Source organism: Panthera tigris, chromosome X (genome assembly GCF_018350195.1).
Source record: "Panthera tigris isolate Pti1 chromosome X, P.tigris_Pti1_mat1.1, whole genome shotgun sequence".
NCBI classification, from domain to species: Eukaryota; Metazoa; Chordata; class Mammalia; order Carnivora; family Felidae; genus Panthera; species Panthera tigris.
The window spans coordinates 124,830,896-124,857,183 of record NC_056677.1 but is presented as its reverse complement, the minus strand read 5'-3'; the positions used below and the strand labels follow the sequence as shown (position 1 = coordinate 124,857,183).

The 26,288-nt window shown below is 43.3% G+C and overlaps 1 protein-coding gene across 1 annotated transcript in view; it reads right to left on the bottom strand.

Annotated features, from left to right (window-relative positions):
* Positions 1–26,288, bottom strand: part of ZNF185 (zinc finger protein 185 with LIM domain) — a 70,304-nt gene that overhangs the window by 4,714 nt on the left and 39,302 nt on the right. The window contains exons 16-20 of the mRNA XM_042974985.1: positions 24,966–25,166; positions 7,850–8,047; positions 4,893–5,003; positions 3,760–3,840; positions 1,251–1,322 (exon numbers count right to left, since the gene is read on the bottom strand). Coding sequence (XP_042830919.1) covers positions 1,251–1,322; positions 3,760–3,840; positions 4,893–5,003; positions 7,850–8,047; positions 24,966–25,166 — 663 coding nt within the window. The remainder of the gene's footprint in view (positions 1–1,250; positions 1,323–3,759; positions 3,841–4,892; positions 5,004–7,849; positions 8,048–24,965; positions 25,167–26,288) is intronic.

Below are 26,288 nucleotides of genomic sequence, written 5' to 3'. Positions count from 1 at the left end.
CTTCCCTACCTGGCCCCCTGTCTTCATGATGCTTCCCTTCATGCCTGGCGCCACTAAGCCCTGCCTCTCAGACCCTACACTCTTGGACCCACCCTGCCCCATGATACTCCAATGACCATCCCAAAGACAGTCTGGCTGTAGATTCTGATGGGACATCATGTTTGAGTTCTAGATACTGACTTCTAGGTTGAGTATCTTCCCACTTTGAGGGTCCCTGCTTTTGTTTCTGAGAGTCACCACTGCTTTTCCTCCTCAGAGGGAATCTGCTCAAAATGCCTGCCCACCATGATTCTTCAGGCATAAATTGGGAGTGCTTTCTTTCAGAGATTTGGGTATGCTTCTGACAGAAGCCAGAGGTGTTGCTACCAACCTGGAGCCACACAGGATCCTCCTTTCAAGGGCCCAGAATTACCATGATCATCTCAGGTTTGGTCCCTCCATCATGTAGGGCTCAGTCTCTTAACAGTGTTGCTAAAGACTCCTGCCTTAATCAAAATCCTGTTCCCCGCCCCCCATGTATTTTACCATCACCAGTTTCAGCTCACAGTTAGTCAGATAACACAGTAGAAATACCCCTGACCTGGGAGTAGTCATGGACCTGGGATTTAGTCCTGGCTCTGCCACTAACTCACTGTGTAACATATGGTACATTATTTATTCTTTTCAGGCTTGTTCCCTTCACTGTGACCTGAGTGAACTGCATCTCTAAGACTCCTTTCTCTTTTATTTCAAGAATTTAGAAATAGGACTTCTTTATCATTAAGACCATCCTGTGGCCACTGTCATCTAGTGACAGCTTTAAAAACTGCTGAATGAAGCAATGTCTGCACCTTCATTCAATTCACATGAATGGCTCTCTCTGGCTTCTTGATGATAGCAACCCATTTTTCCTCACTTTCCACCTATTGCTGTCTTTTGTAGTTTAGTTTTTTTTCTTTCTGGTCATATTTACAGGTTAATTAAGTGATCATTTAGGTTCTAATTCCAAGGGCCTCTCCTGCTAACATGAGCTCCCTGGGCTTTCAGACATCATAATTTCCCTTCTCAGTAGCCTTTTGAGTTTGCCCTCTTTGTCTTAGCTGGGTCCAAAGGCTTTAGTTGCCACAAGTGTGACACCCCAAGGACAGATCTGCAAGTGGATCAGAAGCAGCCAAATGGAAGACAAAAGCAAATAGACTTAGTGTGGAAATGTCTCTCAGCTGTTTCTTCTCTGTAGACCTGAGAGCTCCCTGGAAAGATAGTAGACTTACCTCTCAGAGTACAGAGAGCTGTCACATGCAGGTTTCTTCTCCACGTCACACGAGTCTTCAATGCTTCTAATGCTGCAGAGAGTGTGATGGGGAAGAAGAGGGCAGAAGATGGGAACCAGATGACTACCACAGTCATGAGCGGAAATGCTTTTATAATATTTTTAATCCTGTGGCCACAAGCTGAGACATGGTTCTGCATGGCCAGCCATCATCTTATGCTGAAGGGCAGTGGAAGCTTTGAAGTTGGTGCCAGGGAGGCATAATTCTCTTGGAGAAGGGCTCTTGCATGGGGGCAAAGAATACCTGCCATGCTGAGGAAGATGACAAGGGCAGTGGCCATGATTCTTAAGGCTGTGTATTCCAGGAGGCACCCTCCCAGATTCACTGACCAGTAGGAAAAGATCATGGCTCTTCTCCCCACATATGCGTCTGGGTTATAATGTGAGTCACTAAGAGCCCACTCACAGCAGAAATCAGACGTTAGGAATGGGAGCAAATAAAAGAAGGAAAGATTCTGACATATTACCTGTGTTTGAGTTACAGGGGGAATTGGGGTGAAGTTTTTTTTTTTCCGTTTCGCATCTTTATTTTCAATATGACTTTTGATAATAAACACAAATGATTAAAAAAAACCCTATTGTCAGGAAAGTGTGACCAGCTACAAGCCATGGGATACACTTTAGTGAAGCTGCCATTCTCACAGGAGCCATGTGGTGGCCATGAGAGGTAGCCAGAAAAACTGCTGTTCAGAGGTTAAGTGATTTGCCTAAGGTCATGCTTGGAGTAAGGAGTGAGCTAGAATTTCAGTCCAGGTTCTGTTTTGTGTGTGTGTGTGTGTGTGTGTGTGTGTGTGTTTTTTTCTCAGCATTAAGCTTATCTCTAAGCTTCCTGGAAGGTAAAGGAAAAGGGGGAAACACAATACACTACACAATCCTCCAATAGAGAAACTCTGCTTTTTTCATAAGACATAACATTTTAACTGAATGTAAACTTCAATTTTAAAATAAATTTAGATGGGGTGCCTAGATGGCTCAATCGGTTAAGCGTCTGACTTCGGCTCAGGTCATGATCTCACAACTCGTGAGTTTGAGCCTCGTGTTGGGCTCTGTGCTGACTGCTCTGAGCCTGGAGCCTGCTTCAGATTCTGTGTCTCCTTCTTTCTCTTTGCCCCTCCCCTGTTCATTCTCTCTCTCTCTCTCTCTCTCTCTCTCTCAAAAATAAACATTAAAATTTTTTCAAATAAATGTAGTTGTCATATGGTAAGAATTAAAGTTTACAGAGGAGTGGGAATGACAGAAGAAAACCCAGGAGACAGAGTTCAGTCAAGTAACACTCCTAGAGGCAAATGCTGGATGGCAGGGACAGCTCCCTCGGGGGTGCTGGGGTTTTTGCATATATTATTTCTAATCTCAAAACCTCCCTAAAACAAACCTATAGAGTCAGAAAACAGATCAGTGGTGGCCAGGGGCTGTGGCTGGTGGTGTGGGAGGCTGCTAATGGTTATGTGGTTTCCTTTTGGGGTGATGAAAATTGGATTGTATTGTGGTGATGGCTGCACACATGATGAATGTACTAAACGCCCCTGAATTGCACACTTTAAAGAGGGAAGTTTATGACACGTGAATTATATCTCAATAAAGTTATTGACAAAAACCACCCTTAGGAGTTACAGGTGAAGAAACTGAGGCTCAGAAAGGTTGAGAATCTTGTGAAAAATGACCCAACCAATGGGGGCCAAGCTAGGGCTTGAACTTGACGTCCATGTCCATTATCCCACAACACCCATGAAAGCTGGTCCAGAATCCCCAGAGGCCCAATCATGAAATAAGGCCAGGGAGCTCCTCTCTGTAACTAAAATCCTCATCCTAGGCATGAGATGATGTGCCATAAAAAAATATTCCTGGGAGAATGGTATGTCAGTGTAGATTACTTTTTAACTGAGGTGGCATGAAGGTATCCTTCCATGTGGCATCAGGAAACAAGCAGATAAAGAGATGATGAGTGAAAAGTTAAGTATATATCAGGAACTGTAGTCAAATGTGTGCTCAAATGTGTGCAATTAATGGCCATACAGTGGCCATACAGCAATTAAATGTGAGGAACCCTGGCATGCTGGAAAGGGCATGGGAGCTTAAGAGATGGTAGAGATGGGATTAACTAGATAAAAGAGATTGGAACAGGATGGAATTAACTAGATAAAAAGTCCTTAAGGGCTTTGCCAGCTCTGTAAAGAGGAATGCTCTTAGAATTTCACTAAAGAAAGCTTGTGGTCTACCAAGAAAAAAAGTTAGGCAGAAGGGCATGGCACTGGAAGTAGGATGTAGGATGAATTAACAATAAAGGGGAACACAAAGGTACCAACTTAGGTAGAACAGCTTGAAATCATGTCTGTGGGCAATTATATCATTCATCCATTCAATAAATGATTACACAGAAACAATTCTGGGCCAAGCCCTGGATGAGGTATGGGGGATTCAGGATCATGGAAGGATCTGAGACTTGCTCTTACCTGTCATAGCATGAAGACACTGGCTTCCCAGAGGATACCTCACTAGCATTCATGTATTCCTTCATGAAGAGAATCCCTTTGCTGTAAAAGAAGCACAGTGAAACAGAAAGAGGTATACTGAAATATTCCAGGGCACTGGGTCTTGCCCAAAGGAGGGTCCCAAGGCTGGGAGGAAGTGAAGGAGCTTATGGTAAGCCCTGGAGGTAGAGGCACTGATGGGCTCTAACTGCCACCAGGCAAGGAAAATGGCAAACAAGAGCTGCTGCACTGGTGAGTGTACTATTGACTGGGCTGAAATTGGAGGCTGTGGGCTCAGGTTGCTGTGTACAAATGTGAGAGCCCTAGAAAAAGGCTCCCTGCAATCAATGTCAACATGCTTTCCTTCATGAAGATCTCTATACTATGGGAGGCTTGTCCCCCACCTCCCCAGACTGCAGTAAAGTGAACTTCCTATCTTCCTCTCTGACTGCATTTTCTTCCCCTTTTGCCCTGGCTCAGGATAGTTTCCAAACTGCAGCCGTAGACTGTTGGTCCTCGCCACTCTGTGTGAATCTCTAGCAACAATAAAATCTCTCCCTTCTCAATCCTAGATAGGCCTGTGGCAAAACTGGAAGTCAGCTTCATGTTTGGCTTACCATGGCCCTGAATTTGACCTTTATCAAGCTGGCTTGATGTTATCAGAGAGTGCTCTGATCTCCTTGCCCTCCCCATACACACACCTCACTCAGCCTTCCTGCAATAGCTAATACTGCAGGCGAGGCCAGGAGTGTAGGTGAAGCAGTAAATAATGTGAGAGAGACAGACATAGGCTCTGGCCTCAGTGGGCTTTCTCTGGCCTTACCACATGCTTCTCAAGAGATATTATTAGCAAGGTCCTACAGATGGCAGAACACCAGGAATTGACATTGGGATAGGGGGAAGGGGATACGATGAGACTCTGTCCAGGCTTACAAACAGGACTTTAAATTGGGGAGATCTGGACTACACTATGTGGTCCCTTAACCAATGGGATTCTGGGAATTGGGGGTGGCACTAGAGCTAATATTAGGGAAGTGACATGGGGCAAAAACCAAGTCGTTTAGCTCTTGGGGGGATATAGCCCAGAGAACACCTCCCAGGTTGTCTCTTATTACCTGGTTGAAATGGAGTCCAATTCACTTGGGGAGGCTGGGATGTAAACATGAGGCTGCTCAGTAGAAGGAGTAGTGGTAACAGTGACCATACAGCTTGAGGGGTTTTTCACCCTGAAGGAAGTAAATGGAGGGGGGAGTTTGTCAACACTGAGAGCTGACATCTGCCAAGGTCAAATAGGGTTTGGGGGCCTACTCCTGAGACTGCCACTTGAAGGAGTTAAAAAATATGCCAATGTTTTTAAAACAACCCACACAAATCACGGAGCTTATACAAGTTATACAAGTCTCCTGAGATCAGTGGGTAGAACCACTTACTTTATAGATAAGAAAATCCAGGTTAAGTGACCCAGGTAACACTGAGTCAGTGGCAAGACCTTAATCTTACAGATCCTCCCAGAACTCCCCAGTACAGCCAAAGGCCTTGGCCTGTGACTCACTTGATTTGAGCAGAGCCATTGAGCTGACAGGGACTTGACAGAACAACTCAACTCACCTCCTCACTGGATGGGACAGCCCCTTCCTAGGATCAGCTCTATCCCCCATCCTCCAGAGAACTCTCTGGAGAATAGAAGGCCAAGGGAGAGAGGGACAAATGAATTTAGGCATCACCAAAGAAGAGACTTGGATGTACCTCATTCTGGAAGGCATTTGCCACAAGCAGAGGCAAGAAACTGACACATATGATGGTTTTTCTGAATCTCCACCATTTGAATGTACACACAGTCCTTGGCCTAGAATCTGACCTCCTAGCTGGCTTGCAAGGTTTTTCTCTGGCCAGGCCCTTACTTGCTTTCACTCTGCCTGTTCCTGGGTCACCAGTCCCATACCCAAAGCTGCCATAGCTGCTTGCTGCCGTCTAAGGCACTCTGTTGGGCACCACCACTGCCCCCCCCCAAAACTTGTGCCATCCCCTTTACATCTACCCACTCTCCAGCGGCCTTGGGACAGCTCTATATGCATACATTGTCTTGGGATGAATTTGGCTTCTCTCCAACATGTTGCTGCTCAGATCAAGTTCTGGATGTGGCTGTCTCAACCTGACCCGGGTTCTGGGGTATCACTCCCTTGTTACAGAATCCAGTGTTCAAGACCTCAACTAGTTTAACAGTGGGCAGGGGTGAGAACAATCATGATCTTGTACTGCCTAGCTCCCCAGCCTCATCTTCTCAAACTATTTCATACACACACACACACACACACACACACACACACACACACACCTGAATCTCTAGCCACACTAACTGCCCTAATACCTTTGCACATAACACCACCTTCTCCTTTCAGAAACCCTTCTGGAGTACTTGTTCTATCACCTCAGAGAAGTACCTTGCTTTGGGCATAGTACCCTGCTTTTATGTACCCAGTGATCCTATGCCTATTCCTATGTCACCCTATGATATAGGAATGAACCATGGAAACTAGAGGAGGTGGGCTGACTGGGAAGGGAGGCCCCATGGGAAAGACAGATGGGGGATAAAATACAGAGCCAGAGTATGAGGAGAAACTGAATGCATGAGGAAAGAACAACTAGCAAGTGTCCGGCATTCTGTGGTCCATACTTAGCACAATAACTGAAGGGACAATAGAGCTGAAGGGGCAAGGTAAAAAAAATTCCGTGCGGATCCTTCTAGGACTGCAATGTGAGCAATTGAAGACCCCCACCAGGAAGGCTCTTATTCCTGGTCAGGTAACATCCCACCTCCCTCCCATAGCCTCCTCCTCCTAATCTAAGATCCAGCCCTGGCCCTGCCCACCTGGTCTCCTTTCTCCCTCCTCACTTCACTTCTTAGCCTCCATCCACAGAACCCTTCATTTATTCTCTTCTTCTCAGCTCCCTCTCCCATTGTGGTCTCTGTACATGCTGCCTGTGTTGTGTCTTTCCAGGTTGTTTTCCAGTCTGGCTCTTCCTTGTGCTTCAGGCCTCACCTTAATTGTATCCTTCTTAGCAGAAAAGCTTTCCCCAACAATCTGAGCTACAACACTCCTTGTCCCAGCCTCTCTCATCAGAGGACCCAGTTTCCTTCTTTTCTGGGCTTATCACAAATGGAGAAGCACAAATAGAGCACAGCCATTAGCAGCATAGGCTCTGGACTCTGACTGTCTGGGTTCTGATCCCTGTTAGACCACTGCCTGGCCAAATGACTGTTGGCAAGCTATTTAACCTCCCTCTGCTTTAGTTTCTGCTCTGTAGATCTGAGATAATAGCACCTCCCCTATAGGGTTGGTGTGAGAATGAGACAAGTACACATAAGGCACAAGAACAGTGCCTGCACATTTTCAGTACACAGCAGACACTAATGGTTGTCATTATGGTATTGTTGCTATAGTGTTTATTCATTGGTACACCATGCAGTCCCTGAGGGTAAGTGCTCAGGGGCCTGGCCTTCTTGCTCAATGTGGGTGATACCTACAACTGGTTCATAGAAGGTACTTATATTTTGTCTCTAGGCCCATGGCTCTTGCTTACTTCCAAACTCATGGTTGCTTTGGGGAAAGATCTCCAGAGAGCAAAGAGAGCACCCAAATGTTGCCATGCAAGGCCACCCTTGTAGGGGTGGCAGTGGAAGAGTTCATCCAATATCCTTCATCTCTGATAGGAGCTCCTGTTCACACCAGGGTACACCTTCCTCAGAGATCTTCCATCTCCATTAATGGCAAAGGCATTCCACATCCCTCTCCTGACCCAGGTCTTCATGCTCCGGATGGCTGCCAGAAAACATGGTACTCTGTTCACCTTCTCTGTTCCAGGATTGGTCTAAAAGATTTGATGCTATGGCTTCAAACTGAAGCCGATGAGGACCTACCCCTGGGCACTCATTGCTGGTCACCTTTCCACTGCTTCCTGGCCACTTATATCTGCAGAGAGGATTGCCTAACATGTTAGGGTTTGTTCTGGATGGTGGCTCATGAAAAGAAACCTGGGCTGTAGTAGGAGCCCAGCACAGTGTAACGCTTACCTGCTGGTGTGGCTTCCCAGTTCTACAAGCTCCTCTGGTCTTCTGGGGCTGCTCTGCTGCTCTGGGGTTCTGGGGGCTGCAGACTGCTGGGAGGGTGCAGCTGGGTCCCCATGGCCACCTCTCAGGACTGCAGGCCTCTCCTGCCATGTCTCTCCCACTTCGGCAGCCACATTCTTGTCTTCAGAATCAGCCAAGGTGCTGAGGAACAGTGAACACCTTTACGGAATGAGTCTTTGGGACCAGTCCTTCTTCACCCACTGCATGCTGATGTCACCTACTGTGGCCATAATGGGCTCCTCTCCCAGAGGGTGGGGAAGAGAGGAGCCCAGTACGGCCCCCACCCCAGGGAGAGTCTGTCTCCCTTTTGGGGGTAACCCAGCACTACTGCTCCCTTCCTACTGACAAAGACAGTCTCCAAGAACACATGATTACTTCAATGAGGTTTTAAAAGACAGTCTTCTTCTAGTTGGAAACAGTTGCATTCCTGTCCCCTCCTTCCATTGGCATTTTGTTTTTTTTGCAAGGCTTCCCTGTCCCAGTCCATCTGTCCTGTCTAAAAAGCCTCAAGCCATCTGGTCTCCTCCCCAAGCAGTAGTGTTCAGATGACTTATGAACACAGCCAGTCCTGCCAGTGCCCAGCTGTCTGGGAAGGAGCATCTCCCCTAGGCTCCCCTGGCAGGCTGGGTGAAGGTGACAAAAGGGAAACAGACCATAATGCTCACTGGGTTTTCAAAGGGGCTAATGACCCCAAAATTGGTCACCAATACCCAAAGACTCTGGGCCAGGCCAGAAATATGTGCCTTGGCCCATTTGTGATCCTCAAGCGCCATCTGGTGGCTGCTATGGGCAAGACTGCAGCATAAGCCCTGCCCAGTACATCCATTTTCCTTATAGATGGTCACATTTCCCAGCAGGCACCGCGGTCAGAACGCTTGGCTGCAGGAAATGGTGGTGCTCGCGGTGCGCACACGCTGAAATGCGTAGGAGCCTGGCGCACACACAGGCAGGTGCATACGTATGTTGTGGCAGCCTTATTTTCACAGCTAGGAGTATGTGTCTTCTTTATTGCTAAGTAGTCCTAGCTATTATTACGAGGTAATAGTATTTTCATCCTCTTTTTACGATGAACAATCTGGGGTAAGCGTCCCTTTGCAGGTCATAAATGGCAGTCAGAATGGAACTTCAGCCTCCCTCCCTGGGAGATGAAAGTGGAATGGAAGCAGAAGCAAAAGCTCATCACTTAAATGTCCGAGATAAGAGATAAGTATACAAACAAAAAGTTTGAAAAACCTCAGTTTCTTCTCCACAACAGCCAAACATTATGAAAGAGCTGTCTACACTTACTCTTGTGACTTCTTGACTCATTTTTCCTTGTCAACTCTCCACTGAAGCTACTATTGCTTCCCAATATCCCAAATTATCTGTGCCTAGTACCAATATCTGGTCCTTTAGCCCTTGCCCCCACTGGGGACTCTCCAGAATCTCAGGGACCCCAAAAGCAATCATCTGAAGCTGAAAAACTTAATTTGAAATGCTCTGGATATTTTATCCAGGTAGATGAGCCTTGGAGACACCCCAAGGGCTGTTTCTCTTGCTCCCTCACTCCTCGCTTAGATACGGTCTCCATAAGATTACTATCCAGGCAAAAAAAAAAAATTCTTAAAACCCTCCTCTACAAATAGTAGTAGGAACCTTTAGTCTTCATGTGGAACAGGTAACCTCAATTTACCCATCCACCAGAAACACAATTCTCATAAAAAATAAAGTGGGGCAAAGACAAGAGCTAACTCATAAAACCAGTGAATTTCTGTGTGTGTTTATACTTACTCATGGCTGAAAATTTAGAATTAAAGCCATGAGATCTCTGCTTGTGTTTGTCTATATGTTTATGTATATATGTTTGTGTATATATGTATGTTATATATGTATAATATTTTCTTATCTCTGGAGAGTATACCAAATTAATTTATAAAATCCTTTATCTTCTATTCCAAATAACTTAGAGATAAATAAGCACTTACACAAATTAAACATTCCTAAAACTTTCATAAATTAAAGAAACAATTTCTAATACTTTGTAAAAAAAACAGTATTCTTATAAAAACTAACACAAATGGCTAAAATTAACAACACTGGAAACAACAGATATTGGTGGGGATGTGGAGAAAGTTGGTGGGAATGCAAACTGGTGCAGCCACTATGAAAATAGTATGGAATTCCCTCAAAAAGTTAAAAATAGAACTATCCTACCATTCAGCAATTTCACTATTTGGTATTTATCCAAAGGATATAAAAATATTGATTCAAAGGGGCATATGAACACTGATGTTTATAGCAGCATTATCAACTATAGCCAAACTATGGAAAGAACCCATATGTGCATTGACTGATGAATGGATAAAGAAAATGTTGTGTGTGTGTGTGCATTTATATTACTCAACCATTGAAAAGAATGAATTTTTTCCATTAGCAACAATGTTGATGAAGGTAGACTGTATTATGCTAAGCGAAAAAAGTCTGTCAGAGAAAGACAAATTTCATATGATTTCACTCATATGTGGAATTTGAGAAACAAAAGAGATGAAGATAGGTGAAGATAAAAAGAGAGAGAGAGGAGAAAACCATAAGAGATTCTTAATTTTAGAGAACAAACTGTGGGTTGATAGAGCACTGTGGGTGGGAGATGGGCTAATAGGGTGACAAGTATCAAGGAGGGCACTTGTGATGATCACTGTGTGTTATATGTAAGTGATGAATCACTAAATTCTACACCTGAGACCAATTTTGCCATATATGTTAACTCACTAGGTTTTAAATAAAAACTTAAAAAAGAAAACAAAAACCCAAATATTTTAAAAATTCTAGTTCAAAAACTTAGCTAAATCTTTGGCAAACAAGACTAGTTTAATATTCCTAATTTAATGAAAACAGCTGTCTTGTGAGTTATCAACCTTACATATAATAGAAGCACATATTTTAATTTTTTAATATTTATTTTTTTCAGAGAGTGCAGGTGCATGAATGGGAGATGGGGCAGAGAGAAAGGGAGACACAATCAGAAGCAGGCTCCAGGCTCTGAACTGTCAGCACAGCCTGATGCGGGGCTCAAAACCATGAACTGTGAGACGGTGACCTGAGCAGGAGTCAGATGTTTAACCGACTGAGCCACCCAAACGCCCCACACGTATTTTTATTATACTTGAGTATAATCTTCATAAAGTTAAATGGTTTAACTAGCCACAGAAGCTAGTATTACATCTACTAGATGTAATATAGTATTATATTATAAAATATATTATTTTACATTTTATATATATAATCTATGTTTAGATTATAAAAATATAAATTTGCTTTTAATCAAACTGAGGCATTATTCTGACAAACTCTATTTCAGCAGTAATTATGTTTTATAACATGTCAGCTTAAAGACAGTTTCCAAGATCTTTTTGGAAATTTAAAACCTTAGATTGATGCTAAATTAAATTAACAGATATTTACTAAGTACCTAGATAATTTCTAAGTAAGATAAAATACTGAAATATTAGTTACTAAGCCTAAGTTTAAGTTTATATACTTTTTGCTTCTTATTTTTTATAGTACAGAGAGGTTGTACATACATTTGTTAATAAATGTGTTCATTTGTGCACATTGAAAAATTATACTATAAAAAAGTATATAACTATAAAGTTTTATGAGATATATATTCATAAGCTTTACTAGTCTACTGCAAAATGCTGGTATATGACAGATAATTCAAAATGATCTACATCTATTTTTCTCTGTAAAATAAAAGTTACTAACAGTTTAAAATTATAATCAATATGTATAAATGAGACTACTAAAAGTAATAAGGCAAAGGAGAACAACTTTGTATGCAAGGTATGAAAATATGTTTTTGTTAAGGAAAAAGAACAAGTTTGTCCTAAATTAAAATAGTGGTTCCAAAAATTTTGTAAGATGAAGTGTAAGTAGATAGTTTTAAAACTATAAAATGTTTACAGAAAATAAATTTTATTTGCCGTGTTCAAAATTTACTAAAATTTAGTGAGTTTATAGTATTTTCTCTTTTTAAAATTTTTTCTTAACGTTTATTTATTTTTGAGAGAGAGAGAGACAGAGCATGAACGGGGGAGGGTCAGACAGAGAGGGAGACACAGAATCTGAAACAGCCTCCAGGCTCTGAGCGGTCAGCACAGAGCCCGATGCGGGGCTTGAACTCACGGACCGCGAGATCATGACCTGAGCAGAAGTCGGACAGTTAACTGACTGAGCCACCCAGGCACCCCGAGATTATTTATAGTATTTTCAAAAAGAGCTCTAGTATCAAGTATTGTACTGATAAAAAACTAAAATTTGGCTTTCTCTCTGTTAAAATAGTAAGAGTTTCTTGGCTCACTGGCGTGCTCTTAATAAAAGGTTAATGATAGTTCTTTTTTCCTCAGTACTCTATTGTGAAAATGAATAAAGGAAAACCTCACTAAAATGGAGTCAGGAGGCCAGAAGTGGGAGCTCTCATGCCCTACCACTCCTTGGTGTCCTTTGCAAAACAGGAAGAAGCCTAAATTTTACTATTCCAGCAGGAGGAAGATTTTCTCCTTGCCCAGCAATAGCCCAGCTCATGAGAGACTGTAACAACTCAGCCAAGGAAAAGCCGCTACACTTCAAAGTCCCAGTTCACTCCAATGGACTTTTTGTTTATAACAAGCCCTCCCAATGTTTCTCCTTTTTCTGTAATAGAGTGTTCCTCTTCTTTGCTCTTGGACTTGCTTTTACTGTAGCCTGTGTGTCCTGAATTGCAATTCTCTGCTATTCCTGAATAAACCCATTTTGCTGGTAAAATAACTGCCTTTTTATTTTTAAGGTGAACACTATCTAAAAAGAAAAGTTTTTATGTCTTATCAAACAAATATCCTATTCTTTATGTTGACGTTATCATGTCAATTATTGTTTTTCAATATGTGAAATTTATTGTCAAATTGGTTTCCATACAACATCCGGTGCTCAACCCAAAAGGTGCCCTCCTCAATACCTATCACCCACCCTCCCCTCCCTCCCACCCCCCATCAACCCTCAGTTTGTTCTCAGTTTTTAAGAGTCTCTTATGCTTTGGCTCTCTTCCACTCTAACCTCTTTTTTTTTTTCTTCCCCTCTCCCATGGGTTTCTGTTAAGTTTCTCAGGATCCACATAAGAGTGAAAACATATGGTATCTGTCTTTCTCTGTATGGCTTATTTCACTTAGCATCACACTCTCCAGTTCCATCCACGTTGCTACAAAGGGCCATATTTCGTTCTTTCTCATTGCCATGTAGTACTCCATTGTGTATATAAACCACAATTGCTTTATTCATTCATCAGTTGATGGACATTTAGGCTCTTTCCATAATTTGGCTATTGTTGAGAGTGCTGCTATAAACATTGGGGTCCAAGTGCCCCTATGCATCAGTACTCCTGTATCCCTTGGGTAAATTCCTAGCAGTGCTATTGCTGGGTCATAGGGTAGGTCTATTTTTAATATTCTGAGGAACCTCCACACTGTTTTCCAGAGTGGCTGCACCAATTTGCATTCCCACCAACAGTGCAAGAGGGTTCCCGTTTCTCCACATCCTCTCCAGCGTCTATAGTCTCCTGATTTGTTCATTTTGGCCACTCTGACTGGCGTGAGGTGATATCTGAGTGTGGTTTGGATTTGTATTTCCCTGATAAGGAGTGACGTTGAGCATCTTTTCATGTGACTGTTGGCCATCCGGATGTCTTCTTTAGAGAAGTGTCTATTCATGTTTTCTTCCCATTTCTTCACTGGGTTATTTGTTTTTCGGGTGTGGAGTTTGGTGAGCTCTTTATACATTTTGGATACTAGCCCTTTGTCCGATATGTCATTTGCAAATATCTTTTCCCATTCCGTTGGTTGCCTTTTAGTTTCGTTGGTTGTTTCCTTTGCTGTGCAGAAGCTTTTTATCTTCATAAGGTCCCAGTAATTCATTTTTGCTTTTAATTCCCTTGCCTTTGGGGATGTGCCGAGTAAGAGATTGCTACGGCTGATGTCAGAGAGGTCTTTTCCTGCTTTCTCCTCTAGGGTTTTGATGGTTTCCTGTCTCACATTCAGGTCCTTTATCCATTTTGAGTTTATTTTTGTGAATGGTGTGAGAAAGTGGTCTAGTTTCAACCTTCTGCATGTTGCTATCCAGTTGTCCCAGCACCATTTGTTAAAGAGACTGTCTTTTTTCCATTGGATGTTATTTCCTGTTTTGTCAAAGATGAGTTGGCCATACGTTTGTGGGTCTAGTTCTGGGGTTTCTATTCTATTCCATTGGTCTATGTGTCTGTTTTTATGCCAATACCATGCTGTCTTGATGATTACAGCTTTGTAGTAGAGGCTAAAGTCTGGGATTGTGATACCTCCTGCTTTGGTCTTCTTCTTCAAAATTACTTTGGCTATTCGGGGCCTTTTGTGGTTCCATATGAATTTTAGGATTGCTTGTTCTAGTTTCGAGAAGAATGCTGGTGCAATTTTGATTGGGATTGCATTGAATGTGTAGATAGCTTTGGGTAGTATTGACATTTTGACAATATTTATTCTTCCAATCCATGAGCAGGGAATGTCTTTCCATTTCTTTATATCTTCTTCAATTACCTTCATAAGCTTTCTATAGTTTTCAGCATACAGATCTGTTACATCTTCGGCTAAGTTTATTCCTAGGTATTGTATGCTTCTTGGTGCAATTGTGAATGGGATCAGTTTCTTTATTTGTCTTTCTGTTGCTTCATTGTTAGTGTATAAGAATGCAACTGACTTCTGTACATTGATTTAGTATCCTGCAACTTTGCTGAATTCATGTATCAGTTCTAGCAGACTTTTGGTGGAGTCTATCGGATTTTCCATGTATAGTATCATGTCATCTGCAAAAAGTGAAAGCTTGACTTCATCTTTGCCAATTTTGATGCCTTTGATTTCCTTTTGTTGTCTGATTGCTGATGCTAGAACTTCCAACACTATATTAAACAACAGCGGTGAGAGTGGGCATCCCTGTCGTGTTCCTGATCTCAGGAAAAAAGCTCTGTTTTTCCCCATTGAGGATGATGTTAGCTGTGGGCTTTTCATAAATGGTTTTTATGATGTTTAAGTATGTTCCTTCTATCCCGACTTTCTCAAGGGTTTTAATTAAGAAAGGATGCTGAATTTTGTCAAAGGCCTTTTCTGCATCAATTGAGAGGATCATATGGTTCTTATCTTTTCTTTTATTAATGTGATGTATCACGTTGATTGATTTGCGAATGTTGAACCAGCCCTGCATCCCAGGAATGAATCCCACTTGATCATGGTGAATAATTCTTTTTATATGCTTTTGAATTCGATTTGCTAGTATCTTATTGAGAATTTTTGCATCCATATTCATCAGGGATATTGGCCTGTAGTTCTCTTTTTTTACTGGGTCTCTGTCTGGTTTAGGAATCAAAGTAATACTGGCTTCATAGAATGAGTCTGGAAGTTTTCCTTCCCTTTCTATTTCTTGGAATAGCTTGAGAAGGATAGGTATTATCTCTGCTTTAAACGTCTGGTAGAACTCCCCTGGGAAGCCATCTGGTCCTGGACTCTTATTTGTTGGGAGATTTTTGATAACCGATTCAATTTCTTCGCTGGTTATGGGTCTGTTCAAGCTTTCTCTTTCCTCCTGATTGAGTTTTGGAAGAGTGTGGGTGTTTAGGAATTTGTCCATTTCTTCCAGGTTGTCCAATTTGTTGGCATATAATTTTTCACAGTATTCCCTAATAATTGTTTGTATCTCTGAGGGATTGGTTGTAATAATTCCATTTTCATTCATGATTTTATCTATTTGGGTCATCTCCCTTTTCTTTTTGAGAAGCCTGGCTAGAGGTTTGTCAATTTCATTTTTTTCAAAAAACCAACTCTTGGTTTCGTTGATCTGTTCTACAGTTTTTTTAGATTCTATATTGTTTATTTCTGCTCTCATCTTTATTATTTCTTTTCTTCGGCTGGGTTTAGGCTGTCTTTGCTGTTCTGCTTCTATTTCCTTTAGGTGTGCTGTTAGATTTTGTATTTGGGATTTTTCTTGTTTCTTGAGATAGGCCTGGATTGCAATGTATTTTCCTCTCAGGACTGCCTTCGCTGCATCCCAAAGCATTTGGATTGTTGTATTTTCATTTTCGTTTTTTTCCATATATTTTTTAATTTCTTCTCTAATTGCCTGTTGACCCACTCGTTCTTTAGTAGGGTGTTCTTTAACCTCCATGCTTTTGGAGGTTTTCCAGACTTTTTCCTGTGGTTGATTTCAAGCTTCATAGCATTGTGGTCTGAAAGTATGCATGGTATAATTTCAATTCTTGTATATTTATGAAGGGCTGTTTTGTGACCCAGTATATGATCTATCTTGGAGAATGTTCCATGTGCACTCGAGAAGAAAGTATATTCTGTTGCTTTGGGATGCAGAGTTCTAAATATATCTGTCAAGTCCATCAGATCCAATGTATCATTCAGGGCCCTTGTTTCTTTATTGACTGTGTGTCTAGATGATCTATCCATCTGTAAGTGGAGTGTTAAAGTCCCCTGCAATTACCACATTCTTATCAATAAGGTTGCTTATGTTTATGAGTAATTGTTTTATATATTTGGGGGCTCCGGTATTCGGCGCATAGACATTTATAATTGTTAGCTCTTCCTGATGGATAGACCCTGTAATTATTATATAATGCCTTTCTTCATCTCTTGTTACAGCCTCTAATTTAAAGTCTAGTTTGTCTGATATAAGTATGGCTACTCCAGCTTTATTTTGGCTTTCAGTACCATGATAAATAGTTCTCCATCCTGTCACTCTCAATCTGAAGGTGTCCTCAGGTCTAAAATGAGTCTCTTGTAGACAGCAAATAGATGGGTCCTGTTTTTTTATCCATTCTGATACCCTATGTCTTTTGGTTGGCGCATTTATTCCTTTTACATTCAGTGTTATTATAAAAAGATATGGGTTTAGAGTCAATGTGATGTCTGTAGGTTTCATGCTTGTAGCGATGTCTCTGGTACTTTGTCTCACAGGATCCCCCTTAGGATCTCTTGTAGGGCTGGTTTAGTGGTGACAAATTCCTTTAGTTTTTGTTTGTTTGGGAAGACCTTTATCTCTCCTTCTATTCTAAATGACAGACTTGCTGGATAAAGGATTCTCGGCTGCATATTTTTTTTCTGTTCAACACATTGAAGATCTCGTGCCAATCCTTTCTGGCCTGCCAAGTTTCAAAAGAGAGATCAGTCACGAGTCTTATAGGTCTCCCTTTATATGTGAGGGCACGTTTATCCCTTGCTGCTTTCAGAATTTTCTCTTTATCCTTGTATTTTGCCAGTTTCACTCTGATATGTCATGCAGATGATTGATTCAAGTTACGTCTGAAGGGTGTTCTCTGTGCCTCTTGGATTTCAATGCCTTTTTCCTTCCCCAGTTCAGGGAAGTTCTCAGCTATTATTTCTTCAAGTACCCCTTCAGCACCTTTCCCTCTCTCTTCCTCCTCTGGGATACCAATTATGCATATATTATTTCTTTTTAGTGTATCACTTCTCTAATTTTCCCCTCATACTCCTGGATTTTTTTTTCTCTCTTTCTCTCAGCTTCCTCTTTTTCCATAACTTTATCTTCTAGTTCACCTATTCTCTCTAATGCCTCTTCATTCTGAGCCGTGGTTGTCTCCATTTTATTTTGCAGTTCATTGATAGCATTTTTTAGCTCCTTGTGACTGTTCCTTAGTCCCTTGATCTCTGTAGCAAGAGATTCTCTGCTGTCCTCTATACTGTTTTCAAGCCCAGCGATTAATTTTATGACTATTATTCTAAATTCACTTTCTGTTATATTATTTAAATCCTTTTTGATCAGTTCATTAGCTGTTGTTATTTCCTGGAGATTCTTCTGAGGGGAATTCTTCCGTTTGGTCATTTTGGATAGTTCCTGGAGTGGTGCGGACCTGCAGGGCACTTCCCTTGTGCTGTGGTGTATAACTGGAGTTGGTGGGCGGGGCCGCAGTCCGACCTGATGTCTGCCCCCAGCCCACCGCTGGGGCCACAGTCAGACTGGTGTGTGCCTTCTCTTCCCCTCTCCTAGGGGCGGGATTCACTGTGGGGTGGCGTGGCCCGTCTGGGCTACTTGCACACTGCCAGGCTTGTGGTGCTGGGGATCTGGTGTATTAGCTGGGGTGGGTAGGCAAGGTGCACGGGGGCAGGAGGGGCAGGCTTAGCTCGCTTCTCCTTAGGTGATCCACTTCAGGAGGGGCCCTGTGGCAGCAGGAGGGAGTCAGATCCGCTGCCGGAGGTTTGGCTCCACAGAAGCACAGCGTTGGGTGTTTGCCCAGAGCAAGCAAGTTCCCTGGCAGGAACTGGTTCCCTTTGGGATTTTGGCTGGGGGATGGGCGAGGGAGATGGTGCTGGCTAGTGCCTTTGTTCCCCACCAAACTGAGCTCTGTCATCCCGGGGCTCGGCAACTCTCCCTCCCTTTGTCCTCCAGCCTTCCCGCTTTCCGAGCAGAGCTGTTAACTTATGACCTCCCAGATGCTAAGTCCCGCTTGCTGTCGGAACACACTCCGTCTGGCCCCTCCGCTTTTGCCAGCCAGACTCGGGGGCTCTGCTTGGCCGGCGGGCCGCCCCTCCGCCCTGGCTCCCTCCCACCAGTCTGTGCAGCGCGCACCGCCTCTCCGCCCTTCCTACCCTCTTCCGTGGGCCTCTCGTCTGTGCTTGGCTCTGGAGACTCCATTCTGCTAATCCTCTGGCGGTTTTCTGGGTTAGTTAGGCAGGTGTAGGTGGAATCTAAGTGATCAGCAGGACGCGCGGTGAGCCCAGTGTCCTCCTACGCCACCATCTTCTCACGAATTCCTCATGTCAATTATTTTTAAAAGGACTTAATTTTAAAGGAGCTAATAGTCTTTGGGCACCTGGGTGGCTCAGTTGGTTAAGTGTCCGACTTTTACTCAGGTCATGATCCCACAGTTCGTGAGTTTGAACCCCATGTCAGGCTCTGTGCTGACAGCTCAGAGCCTGGAGCCCGCTTTGGGATTCTGTGTCTCTCTTGCTCTCTGCCCCTCCCCAGCTCACGCTCTGTCTCTCTCTCTCCTTCAAATATAAATAAACATTTAAAAAAGACATTTTAAAGGCTCTAACAGTGTTTACAATCATTTTATCTCCTATGTTTACTTTAATTTTTTCTCACACTTTGATTTAATAGATAACCAAGTAGTATTTCTCACTATCCCATAATCGTTATCAAATCCTCAAACCTTCTGATAACATTTGACATTTTGACTTCCCCAAATCAAATCTGAAATATCTTTTACACCTAAAACTGACACTGGGATTTCCCAGAGGGCCCAAAGGATTTATTTATTCTTTCACCTTGCAACAAGAGCAGTACTAAAACTATTCATATTTATTTAATATTGTATACATTTTATGGGAAGCAGTGTCAAATCCAAAAATAATAATGCTGAGCCTTTCCTAAGTTAAATTTTAAGGGGTAAAATTTTAATTATACAAATATTTCAGAAATTATATAAAATTCCTAGCGATCTGTCAGTGCCCTCACTGTCTTGGTGCTGCCTTGCCAAATATTAAAACAACAGCACAATGTTATCAGTCATAATTTTAATTATTTTTTAAATGTAACTTAAATATGTTCTTACTACCATATGTCTGTCTTTCACTATCTTGAAACTTTCCCTTTTAAAAGGGTCATTGCCACTACTGTTGCTAAACTTTTGTGAGAACAAGTACACCCACGTGGGGAATTCTGACTCCTTCAAGTGACTGAGGAATCCATTTCACCAGTTAAGTCATCTAAGAAATTCAACAGGTTCTTCTCCTTCCCCCAATTACATTGTTCTTATCATTGTCGGTCATCTGAGATAACAGATCTAATGAACTATAAAAATTAAAGCTTGCTAAACTGATGGAAGAACTCAATCTCCCATGGCCTAAGGTTTTATCCTTGGCACCGATCATCCTCTGATCCTCTCCTGATGGGTCACACCAACTGTCCCCATGTGAAATAATATCTGGACCACCCATGAGAAATCCCTATTCTGTCTGGGCTCTGGAAGAGTTTAACCTGGTCAATTCATACATTCTAAAATACCCACAGGGATTTTTCCAATCCTCTGTCCACTCTCCCTCACAATTCTGCTGTTATCATTGCCTACATCCCTGCAGGTCTCACTCTACTTCCCTCTGTACTTCCTGGAATCCCAGGCTAGTCAAGCCTTGTCCATTAGGAGGTTTGCACTGACTGGCTTTCCTCCTGGTGCATACCCAGAATGGGGCTAAGGGTCTGCTTGCTACTTTGGACTATTAGCAGTAGTGGTCTTTAATCCTCTGGCCCAAAGACTCCAAATGTCACCTTTACTGATGAGCCTAGTCTACCAAGATGCCATGCCAGTGACCTGACCCGGAAATGGAAGACCTAGACGGTTCTAGAAAGAAGACTTTTCCACAACTACACCCAGCATGCTTGGGGATTTGGACTACTAGGAGGAAGAAAGGAAGGACAGTTGCAAGGTGTTGCTGCCCACCTTAGAAACAGAACAGTATTGCCAGGGCAATTCATCCAGGCTGGCCCAGGCAGAGCCTCTGTCTGAAAGTCAGAGCCTTGCCTCAGGTGCCCTTGTCTGCCAATCTGTTTGAGTGTGCCGCTTTGTCTTGGTGTCTCCATGGACTGGGCATTTGCTCAATTGGCTCCAGGCACTTAGAAAATAGCTTGGAGATACTCTGCCCACAACCTGGGCCAGAAGGGGTCACACACTCCACTCTGCCACTTGAGCCACAAAGATGACTTTCTGACTTAACACTTCTCTTTCCCTTACTGCTCCCCCAAGTCTTATCAGCTGCCCAATTCTGGGTCCATTTTACTTACTTAAGAGTTCTATTTCCATATCCACAGCTACCACCCTAGCTGGGGTCCCATCATCTCTTACTTAGTGGACTTGAACCTCTTTGTAGCTCTTCTCCCTGCCTCCACTCTTCCCACGTCCAGTTCATTCTTCATACTGCCACCATAGAAATAAGTCTAAAGCACAACTCTGACCATTTCACTTCCCTGCTTAAAACTTTTCTGGCTCTGGGGGTGCCTGGGTGACTCAGTCAGTTAAGCGTCTGACTTCGGCTCAGGTCATGATCTCGCGGTTTGGGAGTTCAAGCCCCGCATCAGGCTGTGTACTGACAGCTCGGAGCCTGGAGCCTGCTTTGGATTCTGTGTCTCCCTCTCTCTGCTCCTCCCTCACTCATTCTCTCTCTCTCTCTCTCTCGCTCTCTCGCTCTCTCTCTCTCTCTCAGAAATAAAGAAACTTTAAAGAAATTAAAAAAAAACCTTTTCTGCCTCTGTATGTGGGAATGTAAAATGGTAGAAAACAGCCACCGTGGAAAATAGTATGGCAGTTCCTCAAAAAATTTAAACATAAAATTACTATATGATCCAGCGATTCCACTTCTGGGTATATACCCAAAAGTACTGAAAGCAGGATCTCAAAGAAATACTTCTACACCCATGTTTATTACAATATTATTCAAGTTTGCCAAAAGGAGGAAGCAGCTCAAGTGTCTCTTGACACTTGAATGCATAAACAAAATACAGTATGTCTATATTATGGAATATTATTCAGCCTTAAAAAGGAAGGAAATTCTGACATACGCTACAACATGGATGAACCTTGAAGACATTATGCTAAATGAAAGATGCTAGTTACAAAAGGACAAATACTGCATGATTCCACTTCTATGAGGAACCTAGAGTAGTCAAGTTTATAAAAACAGAAAGTAGAATGATGGGTGCCAGGGGCTGGGAAGAAGGGGATGGGAGTTGTTTCATAGGGAAAGAGTTTTAGTTTTGCAAGACAGAAAGAGTTCTGGAAATTGGTTGCATAACAACATGAATGTACTTAATGCCACTGCCTTTATACTTTAAAATGGTTAAGATGGCAATTTTTATGTTTTGTGAATTTTACAACAATTAAAAAAAAACTTTCCTAACTCTTCTTTGTCCTCTGGAGAAAGTCCAAGCCCTTGTTAAGGCATAAAGATCAGACTCTGGCGGCTTTTGTCCTTTATTAGATTGATATGGTGTGTTGGTGACCCTAAGACCACCACCAGGGTCAATGATTCACTAGGAGGACTCCCAAGACTCAGCATATAGTCATCCTCAAGGCTAAGATTTATGACCATAGAAGGATACCAAGCAAAATCAGTGAAAGAAAAAGGTGATATTTTCATTCACGACCCAAGATTATTACTGGAGACTGGTCACATAGGAACTTTCTGCCTGGCACGAACCAAACTCCCAACTCCCAGGAGGCAAGCAGACACTCAGCATAAAGCACGTTGTTTGTAAAAGTGATCCAGGTGGTCACCCTTAACTCTCATCATTTAGGGAAGTTTTCATATCAGTGTAGAGAACTGTTTACCTCTTCAAGTTCCTGGAGGCCAGCCAAGGGCACATCTTGCAAGCAGCCCTTTCTTTTTTTTTTTTTTTAATTTTTTTAATGTTTATTTATTTTTGACAGAGAGAGACCGAGCATGAGCAGGGGAGGGCAGAGAGAGAGGGAGACACAGAATCCAAAGCAGGCTCCAGGCTCTGAGCTGTCAGCACAGAGCCCGACACGGGGCTTGAACTCACAGACCGCGAGATCATGACCTGAGCCGATGTCGGACGCTCAACTGACTGAGCCACCCAGGCGCCCCACAAGCAGCCCTTTCTAAAGAGAGTAGCCTCAGGCCTGCTAGGTTAACTCTTGTCTGCCCAACGTCAACTTTTCAACGGCTTTCTCATCATAAACCACAGCCGTATCAAACCACAGGGTGCTCCGAAGCATGCAACACTGCCATCTACCCTTCAGCACAGGAGATTACCCTTACTCTTCGGCCCCTCCTTCACCTCCTTACAAAGTGCTTCAAGAGGAACATCAACTGTCACCTCTGTGAAGCCTTCTCTGGTTCCATGCAGCCAGCCAAGTCACATCCTCCTACTATGCTGCCATTATAACCTATCCATGCCTCCTTGAGGTCAGTATCTCCAGTGCTTAGGACATAGCTTGGCATGGGCTAGTCATTAAGTAAAATATTGTTTAATTTTACAATGTGTGGCTCATTAACTCACAGAAAAAATCAAGGAGCCCACATTACTCTGTGTATTCCTTCCCCTGCCCTCCAACCTACATTTTCACTCATCCTTCCCTCCTGTTTCAAAAACAGAGCCCTCTACTTCCTTCCCAAGACTCTAGAACCCCATCCTAAGCCCACCATAAATTAAGTGACCATTAACCTTTGGGTTTGCTCATTCTTTATTCAAATATCAAACTGTCTTTGCCAACAGTGTACTTCCTCCCCTGGGAACATAGGCATGCACTCTAGAAAGCATTTCCTATCATCCTGTAGCTGTATTTATCTAATCACCCATCAAATTTCCATCACTTGCTGGCCAACATTTTAGAAAGAGTTGTATACCTCCACCAACTGCACCACCTCACCTCCAAATTCTTCCTCAATCCACCATAAGTCAACCAAACCTTTCTGCCTCCCTGACCTGCCCTCCATTTAAGGCAGCCATAAACTCCATTCTACCAAATCTTGTGGTCTTATTTAAAGGTCCACAGCATATTGGAAAGTTAGCTCAGCCTAGCTTGGTTTCCATGACAGTACTCTTTCCAAGTTCTTCCATTTATCCAAAACTTTCTTTCTCAGTATCTCCTTTCAGATCCTCTTCTGCTACAAGACCTTTCAATATTATTTGCCAGAATTCTGACCCAATCTGCCTTTGTAGCTCTTATTTTTATCTTTTTCCATTGTATGGACTCAGAGTTTTAGGGGGCCAATAATTAACACCTCTTTTTAGACAAAAGAACAGAAAATGGAGATAAAGGTCCACTGATGAAGCTGATGGCTTTACACATAGAGCCAAAAAGGAGGGCACCCCTTACATCCTTGAACCACAGGGCCTTACTCACCCAGCCAAGAGCTTGGCTGGACAACTGACCCCAGGGGCTTGTAGACAAAAGCAAAGAATCCAGGGAGAACCTTCTTGGCTGTACATATGAAGCCATTTTCTTCCAAAGACAAGGAGGATTGGTGGCCAAGTTGGATCCATGCAGTTTCTGTTCCCAATGTGGCAACCAATTAGCCATTCCTGCCCAAGAGAAAAAGAGGAGGAAGGGAGGCCAGCAGCATAAACAAGAGACCAGGGAAACTCCACATCCATTAAACAACAACAAAACTGGCATTAATAACATTAATGCTATATTAATCATGAACAGATCAGACATGACTTGTAGGAAGATTTGCTCCAGCTGCCATGTGGAGAATCAGGCCAGGCCTTATAAAGTAAGATGATGCAGGAGACCAGTTAGGAAACTATTTGCTCAGTCAAGAGAGAAATGATAAGGCCACAAGTCTTATTGCCTTATAAAATGTAAAGTTGAAGGAAAGTGGTAGCCAAGGCTTTTCCAAGATTTCAGAATTGGTCAACTGAGTGGGTGGTGATGGTCGCAAGCTGTGGAAAGAATGAGCTGAGATATAGCAAGGAAGTTGGGGAGACGTTCTGTGCAGAGATATGATAAGGTCATTTGAGTTATACTGAATGTAAAGTGCCTACAGGGAATCTGGACAACAATGTCCAGTAGGTCTGGAGTTGAGTGAAGATTATACTAGGGGCTGCAGAGTGGATGAGGTTGTCTGAAGAATGTTCTCTCTCTCTCTCTCTCTCTCTCACACACACACATACACACACACACACAGTGCCATTTTACACACACAAATAGTCCTCTTCCTACTTATGACCCCCATCTTGGGAGACCTCCTTCCTGGTCCACATGTCAGAAATTAGCCAGGGCTTCTTACCTCTGCATACATACACCAGCTCCTATCCCATCCCTATCCCAACTACTTGTGCTATAGGAAGCCCCTAAACACTGCTTTGCACCCAGGGAGTCACTATCCCAATCCCACTCATGGAGCAGGAGTTTGAACACCTTGGTGTGTGATGTGCCAGGCACTGGCATAAACATGGGGTAAGAGTGGGTCCCACTTGGGTCATGGCCCCTGACAACTCTCCAGCTCAGGTAGGCAGGGACCCAGCACAGTTTAATACTTACCTGCTGGCCTGGCTGTCCAGTTCCACAAGCTGCTCTGGTCTTTTGGAGATGCTCTGCTGCTCTGGGGTCCTGGGGGCTGCAGACTGCTGGGAGGGTGCAGCTGGGTCCCCATGGCCACCTCTCAGGACTGCAGGCCTCTCCTGCCAGGTCTCTCCCACCTTGGCAGCCACATTCTTGGCTGATTCAGAATCAGCCAAGGTGCTGAGAAAGAGTGAACACCTTTATGGAATGAGACTTTGGGACCAGTCCTTCTTCACCCACTGCATGCTGATGTCACCTCCTGTGGCCATAACAGGCTCCTCTCCCAGAGGGTAGGGAAGAGAGGAGCCCAAAGGCAGTCCCCACTTGTACCAGAGAAAGCATGAGCCTCTGATGATTTTGCCATACCCTCAATAGAGCAATAGAGCAATGAGGAAGCAGATTCTCAGCTGTCTAGGCATCAAGGGAGATCTTTCTTCCTCCCTGGAATCACATCATGCCTACACTTGCACACCCTTCCATCCCCATCTGAGGTGCTTCCAATGGTCTCATTCTTTCTCCTGGTGCTTCCTCCTTAACCTCTAGTGTGATGGTGCTGCTGCCTGGAGGCCTCAAAGATGTTATATGACCACTAGGCCAGGGACACTGAGTCAGGCTAAACTCAACTCTCCCAACATCAGCAGCCTGCCTCCAATCACTGGTGAGGCTCCCCTGGGACAAGAAGATCACACTACCAGCTACCTCCAGCCCTAGGATCTTTTATTCATAGAAGTTAATCCCATAGTAGGCATGCTCCCTGCCTTCATGCTTCAAGTGGAGCAGGGACCATACTTTTTGCAAAGTATGCCCTGAAAGCAATGCGACTCTTCAGCCTCAGGTGAGAGGAACAAAAATATCCCAGCAGAGACAATAAACTTATTACCACTTCCAGCTGCCCAGGCAGATCTGCAGGCAAGTGGATGTTGTGTCTCCCTGTGCTGCTTCTACCCTAATGGTCTGCTGCAGCCCAGCCAGATACCAAAAGTGGTCTGCTCAGATAATGCCAGTCCCTTAGTCAGCAAGATACCCTGACACACCCACTCCACCCTTATCTGTGACATACATGCTTGAGCCAAAAACAAACGTAGAAGCCCAAAGAGCTTGTTTCCTGCCTCTGTAAGCCTGGAGCTAGCTTTGCCATGGACTTAATCAGAGTCCTGTCCCATCTCCTATCTGTTATAGAATTACAGTAACAGAGATTGTCCTTATGAAGTTTGTGAATCAAGTCAAGATTTCTGCAAAGAGTAATTTTGGGGTCTACTGAAACACAGTGGCAAGTGGGTGAATAAGGTTCCTTTGCCCTAG